Source organism: Labrus mixtus, chromosome 3 (genome assembly GCF_963584025.1).
Source record: "Labrus mixtus chromosome 3, fLabMix1.1, whole genome shotgun sequence".
Taxonomy (NCBI): domain Eukaryota; kingdom Metazoa; phylum Chordata; class Actinopteri; order Labriformes; family Labridae; genus Labrus; species Labrus mixtus.
In genome coordinates, this window is record NC_083614.1 from 7,523,919 (window position 1) to 7,534,320 (window position 10,402).

Sequence of the window (10,402 nt, forward strand, 5' to 3'; positions counted from 1 at the left end):
CTTAACACTACAATAGACGTTGAACCCGTTTCTTTTTAGTTAAAAAAAGTTTCCTGGTTATCGTTTCCCAAAGCTGCAAGTTTTGTTGGACAGAGTGTACTTGAAGTTCTTTGTTGAAGGACTAATCGAGGGCTGATGAGGACACACTTACTGAAGAATGGAGTGTTTCGGGAAGCTGAAGGTGCCGTGGGAGATGCGGTCCACAAAGTTCAGAGGGATTCTCTGGATCTGCTCACAGTTGAACATGACAAAGTCGTACTTGCAGACCAGGAGAGAGCTGTTTGTGATGAGGACGAGACGCTCCTTTTCATTGTTCCAGTGGTCCACCCTGAAACAGGAAGACAATAAGTGTGTTAGACTTACAGAGGAAAATGTTACGTTTATTTCAAGTTTAAGAGAAGATGTGTACGCATCACGGGGAAATGTTCACAGGTACAGAGTAAGAAATGTGCCAAATGCAGAAAAAAGAAAAAAAGAAAAAGGTCTGCACACTGTTCAGCTACCAAAAGGGCAGTTTTATTTAACCAGAGCAACGTCTCGATCTACAAGGACTGAGGAAGATCTTGAAGATCCAAAAAGTTGCCCTGGTTAATAAAATTGAGCTGAACAGTGTTATTAAATTTATTTCAAATTTAAGACAATAAGAGTTTAATGGCTCGATCAATTTTAAACAAAGTTTCTCTAAGAAACATTTTAACAGCTTTTTTCACCGCAAAGGGACTTGGGGGAAAAACAGCCAATTGGAGCGTCTGAGACTCCAAGCACTTTTCCTCCACTTCTAATGTCACAGACGCACACCTGAAAATTTCCCGAAAATGTCAGGACAGGCTGCTCCTGAAATATTCCACAGTTGCCTCTCACAGCGTCTTCCCTCCGACCGGGGAAGGTGGTCTCTGGAGGCAGGACATGTGCGACACGTTATTGGACATATCCCCACTATCTTCTACAAGGAAGAGAAGAACATACTGGGAGCTCACCAGTTGAGTGACATGACCTTCATTACCCCCTGACTTTACCGTCTGACTTCACGCAGACATTTTGAGTGGGGAGCTGGTAAGGAAAAAGTCGGGCTAAAGTGGGTGTTATAGATAAGGCTGTTGAGTTCACACATGCAGCTCACCCTGAAATGTTCAGGAGTTTTGTGTATGTGTGAGTATACAGCACATTGTGACTTGTCTGGTACCTTTGATTACTACTTCAGAACTGATATCCTGTTTGTTTTTGCTTAGGATATGTGCCAATCTAATTCTTGGCCAAGAACAGTTGCCAAGATACTAGTGGTGACTACCATCCAAGAACAGTCTTTCTTCTTCTATCTTCTATAAAAATGTATAGAGAAAATCCTTCGTTACACTAACATGCTCACAAATCAAGTCCACATTAATGCACAACCTGTGACGAGGGGCTTGTGTTGACTTTGATTGTTTACAAGGACTTTGGGTAAAACAGGATGAAAAGTCGCACAACTCAAGGCCCCTCATTTTGCTTTTTGACATCTTCTGTGCCGACTTAATGTAAACCCGTTGTAGTAAAATATTTTTCACGTGTACTTCCTGTTTTTTTTTGTGTGTGTGGTTGTGTGTACGTGTGCGTGTGTGTACGTGTTAGGAGGAGAAGTTCTGGTGTTATTGTTCTGCAGGAGGTTAACTAAAGTTAATACAAAAAACATGTTAAGCAGAGCTGCTCAATAATGTAATGTAAAAGCGTCACAATTTCCAAAGATGCCCTTTGGCTAAGATCATACAATATGCATGCAAGCATTTCTAACTAACTCAGTTTTTACCACCAAAAAGATGTAGAGGACATACAATTAACAGCACCAGCTTTAAAGAAACAAGCTAAAGTCTTACTTTCTCTTCATTAAAATGTCAGTCTTACTAACTAAAGTAAAACAAAAAAAGCCCTGTATCACGTGAACTAACTCCCTTCATCACTGTGCACAACTGATTCATGGCAGCAGGGAATCTCCCCGAGTTGAGGTCTTTCTAAAGACTTGACACGCCGCGTTCCAAGTCCAAATGAAATTGCTTCATCGATTTGAGGCCAGAAAATGATTAAGAGTCATGGGAATAGTAGTGAAGATCTTTGACTGTGAATGAACGTTATCCTTGACCTTAGCAGAGGCAGTGCAGACTGTTACAGAGACTCAGCATCTGACACTGTGCTGGTGTCAGCTTGAAGCATCACCACAGGGTTACTCAGAGGATGACACAGGAAACTGAGGCCTGAGCTGAAGTCCCTTTGTAGAAACATTGAAGGATTCTCAAACCAAAAACAACACACACACACACTGACACAGTCTCCTCATGTTTTGAATCCAATTTGATAAATGTTAGACTTTAAAAACTACATTTTTTTCTTATTCAGTTCTGTGCTATTAGTTAGATCCAATGTCAATAAAAGGGCTAAATACCAAACATATTCTCATTACACAAACATGGACGCCCTGTGCACACCACTGTCAGTCCTTATATCTTGGTGCAGGTGAACATCATCTTGACAGCAAATGAGGAGATTCACCGCACACGAGAAACCTGAATGACTTCTTATTTTTATTAAATTATATTCTCATATTATATAAAACAAAACAATAAAAATGTTCTTGTTATGTTAATGCCTCACATTTTATAACGTGTTAGTAAAGACAAGTGGCTGTACAGTATATTGTATTTAACGCTTCTTCTGTGTTATTTTTCAAAGCCTGAAATTATGGTCTCAATAAACTCAGGCTATATATATATATATATTTATTTATATTTGGAGGCTTGGTGGAGCCATCACTTAAATATATTACGGTCAATGCACACAGATATATGACACTTGAATTTTAACATTTCGGAAAAAAAAAACGTTTTTGTGCTTTCTTGACAATTGTTAAATGAGATAATGGACAAAATTCTCATGTCTGTATTCAAATAGGTTGCTGCAGGCAGCAGTCAATTAGTGTAGCTTAGCATTAAGATGGAGGCAGGAGGAAACAGCTAGTTTCTCTTTTATCTAAATGAAATGGACAACAAATTGTGTTGGCACATCTTACTGTCATATATTACTTAAAACATTATTATGCATATGTTTAATGTGTTGTGTTATTTTTCAAGCACAGGACAAAGCTAACTAGTGCTACTTTACCTTCATATTTACTGCACAGACATAAGAGTAGTATTATTTTTCTGTACTCACATTGTTTAACCTTTTTTTTACACCTGCTGGCTCTTTAGTCATAGAAAGCATGAAGACATGAATTGGCATCATAATCATCCCAGAATAACTCTCAGCAAACAGAGATAATGAACAAGATGACCTTCAGTTACCTTTTGTGTTTTTATTTACAATCCACTGCTGCTGAAAACGTCTCACTCATTATTCTATACTGGAGAATACCAGTTAAAATCCATTCATGTATGGTAAACACTATCTCAGAAAATGCATAAACAAAAAGAATAACAAGTCATGAAGTCAAGGAGAAACACAGAAAACAAACAGGGAAGCATCAAAACATTTCAAATAGATTCCATTAGATCATCTTATGCTTTCTAAATCTAGTTAAAATCCTCCTCGGCAAAGCCACATTTGAGGAATTTCTCGTGCTTTTCTGACATTAGTCACCATCCTCCCTTTGGGAAAGGCAGCAGCGTCACTGAATTACCATATAATGCACTCTTTCTGTTGCAAGAAATCCAACATTCAGTCCAAATGTAGGACAAACGTTACCGTGTGTTGTACAGAGCTGCATAAACGGGATGTATTATTCATCCTCACATGGCCAGCCTTTTAAATGTTTCCTGAAAGCTTTTTTACAGGACTGATACAACCTGACATCTGCAAGTGCACGCGGTAAATGTCCTGCAGTCACTTCATTTTGCTCCGTGTTCGAGGCACTTAAATCTCTACCTCTGCTTTGACTTCAACGAGATCGTCTTTGGAGGTTGGGATTTGTAAGAACACTGATATATCTATTTTAATGAGCACATCTGTATGTTATGAACTAGGGGCCTGCATTATTATATATAATATTTAGATATGTAGACTTTAAAACACTAATCTCCCTATAGGCGTACTCTTACAGTTCTACAGTACATATGTTAACCATGGATTATGAATGATAAACTCATAATACTGTAAACTCAAAGTACATATATACACATCATCAATCTCCGGGGTGAATTTTGTAACTCAGGTTACATTTCAGTGGTTTCTTTTCTATAATCCAACTAACAGAATCTCAGGATCCTTTGTTGTAGTATCTGGCCTGGAAATGGGAAATGAATAGAGCAAGGCAACAATCTGTTTTATTGTCTTACTGAATGAATACAGTGATTTGACTAGAATAGTGCTTCTCAACTGGTAGAGCCTCAGGACCCGCCAACAACTTTTAAACAAGAAATCCTCACCCAAATTTCTAAAAAATCTTCAGAAATCCTCAAAAACTCAGATTTATTTAATAAAAAAATGGTGCTGATTAGACCACAGATGGAAGAAAACTAGACAGAACAAAGAGACTTTCTTTCTCTTTTTTTAAAGCACATCAGAGACCTTTTGCAACATTGTTATTTCCACGCACACATTGGCGACCCACCAGTTGAGAACTTATGGACTTCAGGATGTGAGCGATTAGCTGACGAACTGCGTCTCCATCGCTAGTCAGCAACAGAAGAACTAGTCAGTTTAACTAACTATATATAATGCACTACTACCCGAATGTAAACCAGCACAGTGAAGGGATAGTTGATCACAGCGCTGAGCAGTTAGGCAGTAGTTTGATCTCTAGACGATGGAGATAAAGTTGTGTGTAGACTGCGTGAGGTTAAACTGGTATTTCCACCTGAGCAATGTGTAACCGGCACAAGAATGTGGACATTAGCCTGAAAGAGGACTGACGGCTTGCACTGTTAGCACTGACTCTGTGTTTATCCATGTTCAATAAATTGTGCTAACAATTGAGTATTTCTTTTTTAACTTTTGACTAGTCGACTAGTCTAAACCTGTCCTCAGTTACTCGTACTCGTATAAAAAAGGTGTTCAAGGGTTATTACAGTTGTAAAAATGTTCAATACTTTTATTCTTATTCAATGCTTTTATGGATAATACAATTTAAAAAAAGATACAATCTCTGTTAGTTTTATGAATGATAGAACTGAAAAATACTGAGCTTTTATAAAGTATATCTATCTTGTAAGTGAGGCGCACAGGAGAGGAATGAATCCACCAAAAATTGCAGGCAAACTCCTGAACACTGGTACTGAAACGCTGCCAATGATTTTGTGCAATTTAGACAGTTTGCGGGACTATGCCTGCAACTTTTGATAATTAAAAACAAGACGTTACCCAATCCTGGGTGTCTACAGACCGCTATTTGTTGCCATGGTCATGTATGACTATAATCAGATTTTTACTAGTATCATATCGAAGATTGACATTCTGGCATCGTGACAACCTTTATGGGAGTGAAAGACTAAATTCTTAATGAAGCTTTGAGGCCAGTTAAATGTAATGACTGTGTATACTGTGTCATCAGTAATTCATTATCTGTTAAAACAACCGTTACAGCGGCTTCATAGTTATTATTGTTGACAAAGCAATATAAAACACAGGTAATAATTCACCAAAATCAGCTTTAACGCACTAGATATTTATACAAACCATGTATCAAGTGTATAAATATTTCTTACAAATGTAGGTTGGGATGGGTGTTACAAGGTTTTCACTGGGCAGACAATACACTGTCAACACAAACATGAAGCGGTGTAACAGAACATGGAATCATGAACTCACTCTGCCATCAGCCAAATGCTGCGAACGCCGCCATCCAACTCTTTATCCACCAGAGCTTCAACGTCTTTGATGGCCTGATTCAGAGTGCCAGGCTGAGGAGACAGAAATGCACGCGTGTCACTTTCTAATTTTCCATTGTGACAATCACAATGTGTGCACAGAGAGCTTAAGGGGTAATCTTTGAGGCAGATGTGCAGCTGGGACTTGTACTCCAACAAAATGTCAGCGCGTCCGTGTGTCAAACAAAATAACAATAAACGGAAAACATGAAGCCTCAGCGTGTTTAAAAAAAAATGACTGAGAATGAAGAAAGCTGAGTGTGCAGCTTCTGGGTGTAAATCTGAAAAACTCACGTATTTAAAGCAACAGCTTCAGAGCATATTACTCTCTCCACACACCAAATATATGTTTTTCTTTTCCATATATGCAATTACATTTATAACATGTGACATGCAATTTTGTGTCTTATTTTTTTAAATGACAGATTGGAGAAATGTTGAAGATAAGAAGTTCATCGTGAGAGCTCCTGCCGGTCTTCTGAGCCCGATGCTAAACTGCCCGGCAACATGGAACTCGTGATTGACTTCCCATTGCAATCCAATAAACACTTCTTTTGGGGATGCTGATAATACTCTTTGTTTTAATGACATTGTGTCAGTAAAGTGATATTTTAGCCATGTTTACAACAGTAATTTGGAGGAACGTAACGATTCACTCAACCCGCGATACGATTCTCTCACGATTTATTTTACAAAATGAGACTGTAGACAAATGATGACTGGATCAGATTCCTTTAGGGGCTGTAAACCTGCTTGTCAGTGTGGTTTGACCTTTTAATGTTTTTTCTATAGTAGCTTCTCTTTGTGGTGTGGATTAATGCTGCATCATGTTGGTTGTGTTGTTTGTCTAGTTCCCTGTCTTCTTACAGTATTTGCACACAGTTTTCGTCTCGTCTGTTATCTTCTCACTTCTTTCATTTCTGTCTTGGGGAAGCCAAAATGCTTCCACACCTCCGATTTATGGTGAGTGCTGACACTCATCATATTATTGCGATTCATTTTTCAGAGTACTGATGTGAACCTTGACACCTTTGAATTGATTTATCTTACGATTAATCTTTACATCCCTAGTCATATTTAACTTTGCATTTGCATTTGATGTAAATTCTTGCACACACAAGATGAGCAAATAATAAGAACCTGAAAAAGACAAAGAAGAAGAACTGATATTTAACAGAATAAAGGTTGTTAGGGCTCTCATGCTGCTTTTTATTATCTCAAGCATATCTTTGGCATTCATGTAGTTAATCAAACAATATTTACTGTCATGCAATTTCCTCTTAATTTAAAGGCAGAAAAGTACACTGATCTATCAGCAATCATCTCATTTCAGACTTTAAATCTACTCCAATGAAGCCTTCAGTCAACACCTCTTAGGCTCAGTCATGACACTATCTGTTTATCTGTATATATTGACCACTCTAATTAAATAAGTGTGTACCACTCTGTACAGAGTATAAGGTATTGGAGAGTGTTCAGTTTTTTCTCAAGTACTAAAAGCATAACAATGTCCCCACACTGTCTGTTGCAAGCCAAAGTCTTGAAATTGAAATGTTCCTTAAGTTATTTATATTTATATTTTATATTTTTTGATTATTCAAATAAGTCATTAGATAGGAGAGCCGTTTAACTGCTATCATTGTTCTCCACATACATCAGTGAACCGTCATAATGTCAGAAAGAGTTTAAAGTAGTCGTTGGTCCAAGTAGACCTTTTTAAAAGCTAATTAATAGATAACAATGTATCACATATCATGAACTCACTTTAATCAGACCTGGATTACATTTTATTTAATCCAGGTCTTTAATAAAACATGTCAACTTGCCAAGTGTATGTTTGATAAAAATGTATTTATGTTTGATTTGAGACCTGCTGTGGAAGAGTAGGTGGAAAATTACTACTAAGGAACTAACAATCGGCAAATGCTAAGCTAACAGTTATGTTGAATACAGAATAGCAGTTCAGTTTTGCTGTTTTCACACTAGCAGAAATCTCCTGAAAAGAATAGAAAGAATATTTCCAGGAGGAGCTGCATGTGTGAACGCAAACAGCCACATTTTTTGCTCAGACTTCACCTGGAGTTTCTCCTGTCAGACACCTAGGATTTTTTCCGCATAAAGTCCGAGTGGGCTGATGTGAGAACGCAGCAGGATATTCTCCGGAGAATTCACCTCAACCCAATAGCATGGGGAGTGACGATTGTATACTGTGACTGCTGCACGGTGCATAGACTGTCTACACACGAACACTACGATATCTGTGCACGCAAATGAACGGCCGCATTGTGTTTTCTGTCCTCCAGTATGTTCTTCTCTGCTATTTTGTTGATGTTGTCATTCCGTTGCACTACACATAGCATTGATATAAAGGCAAATATTGTCATTATAGCGTAATTATCGAGATATTATCCGGAATGCATAGGCAAAAACGGCTTTTGAAACAACAAAACTAAAAAAACTATCAAGGCACTTTAAAGAGGAAGCAATTAAAGGTGATACCTACTGAAACATGACAGTAAGAAATGTATCTTTTAATGTTAATTATTATTTTGTTCTGGTCGCATTATTTGATAAGGGGTAGAGTAACCCTCTGCTATCGTTTTGCGCTGTAATAGCATTTTTCAACAAGGTGGCACTTCAGAACAGAACCCCACTACGACCCCAGGTAGATTTCAACAAGTTTTTTAACAGACCAATGTTACAAGCGACACCATCAAATCGTGGCTGTAAAAATCCTCTCCGTGTCAATGGCTACTGTAAAAGTATTTTACCCTCAGCACGAAGAACCTCTTCATCCTAAACTGGTTCAAAGGTGACACCACAGAGCTGGCTCCATGCTGGGGGATGGAGGGGGTCACTGCGACCTCAGGCGGCCGCTCCTCCGTGTCCTCTGAGCGGACAGCAGGCTGTGTGTCTTCCGGTCCATCAGAAGTGGAGTCGAGCTGCTTCTGCTGCTCCTCACCTGGCACTGCTTCCTCCTTAACATCTGCCATGCTTCACAACAACAATTATATGTAGCCTAAGTGAAAAAAAAGAAACTTATTTCAGTACATTATTACTCGACCTGTCAGTCTCTCACGTCTCTCACTCAGGCTGTTCACGTCTTTCACAGAATCGAAACTTAAGTCGCTCAACAAATATTGACCCGGCAGAGTTGGTCAACCATTCAAAGTGTTGTTGATAACAAGGAATTTCTTACCTCTAATTATCACAGGTAGAAACTGGTTGAAAGGTAGACAAAGAGACAGCAGCAACAGGTGCATAACTTCCTTCTTCCGTATTGTGTTTGTTTTGAAGGGCGTAGTTTGCAGCAGCGAGGAAGAGGCTGCTGCTGCTGCTGCATCTTTTTCAGCATCGCTCAGAGGTCTTGTCAAGTGACCTGATGTAAATAAACAGCGACAAAACTAAATAAATATTTATAATGAGTAGCCTACTATGAGACTGCGTGAGAAGGGCTTTAACTCTTTCCACCTGCCCACATAAAGTGCTCATTCACTCCCAGTAAGTGTGTGCCACTTGTTAAGAGGTGCATTGACAGATTTAACTGTTAGGAGGCCTTGGGCTCAAAAGTCACCCCACCTTACTTTACTCTTATTTTTTGGGTGTGTTTTAAAAAATTTTTTTTTTTAAATTAGCTTCAAATAAGAACATGCACAATATGAGACAAAATAAAGCCACTCTGAGCCAAAATAAAGTGTCCAAATGAGATTTTGCCACACAGCATCTCCAAAACATCATAGTATAACTAGATGACACACTAGATGAATCAGAGTCCCTGGAGACACTACCATATTTTTCTGGCAGGTAACTAACATTGCCAAGGACCAAAGTACACACACTTTTAGACTCATTATGCCTGTTTTTCCTATATTAAAAAAGAAGATATCTAAACCAGAATAAATATTGTCCCTTTGAACTAAGATAGATAAATAACAAAAAAGTATTTCGCTAATCCACATATTTTATAATAAAGAAAATGTTTTATCTTTTTTAGAGCACATTAATGCAGCATGAAACTTTTATATGGAACAAACTAATGGATATAGGCCTATGATATCTCCAGTTTTTTAGTGTTGTTTAGCAAAAGACCACACACACACACACTACTGACTCAGGATAATTTGAATGATTAGTGGGGAGAGGGGAGGGCCAGCTTTATCAACACTAGTGATATCACTGTGTGTTTTTCTCATTGAAATTATGATCAAAATTAGAACTCATCTCATAGAAACCATCTCCTCAAGTGACACCGCAGTCATTTACATTGCACATAACAACAGAGGACACATATGATGAAGAGGGTTAACATCACACACATGAATCACATTTATACTCATTCCAATACATCCAAATTTAGCATATTTCTGTATAATAAAGTACAGATTGTGGAGCAAGGATCATGTTTTTTCTTTGTGAAGGATAAAACACTAATCCCATTTGAATTTCACATAACGAAAATGCACAGGAAAGTCAAATTAAATGGCTACAACAGTTTCAATACTATCAGCCTGACCTTTGCTCCTTATCTAAACTTGACTATATTAACCATAGAGTATATATCTTATTTAAAT

The 10,402-nt window shown here is 38.1% G+C and overlaps 1 protein-coding gene across 1 annotated transcript in view; it reads right to left on the reverse strand.

The window, feature by feature from the left end:
- The window catches only part of tprg1 (tumor protein p63 regulated 1), a 28,205-nt gene extending 19,021 nt beyond the window's left edge, over positions 1 to 9,184 (reverse strand). Inside the window, exons 1-4 of the mRNA XM_061030556.1 lie at positions 9,031 to 9,184; positions 8,603 to 8,850; positions 5,773 to 5,864; positions 152 to 328 (exon numbers count right to left, since the gene is read on the reverse strand). Of these exons, the coding sequence (XP_060886539.1) occupies positions 152 to 328; positions 5,773 to 5,864; positions 8,603 to 8,824 (491 nt within the window). The 5' untranslated portion in view covers positions 8,825 to 8,850; positions 9,031 to 9,184. The remainder of the gene's footprint in view (positions 1 to 151; positions 329 to 5,772; positions 5,865 to 8,602; positions 8,851 to 9,030) is intronic.
- Positions 9,185 to 10,402: the final 1,218 nt, after the last annotated feature.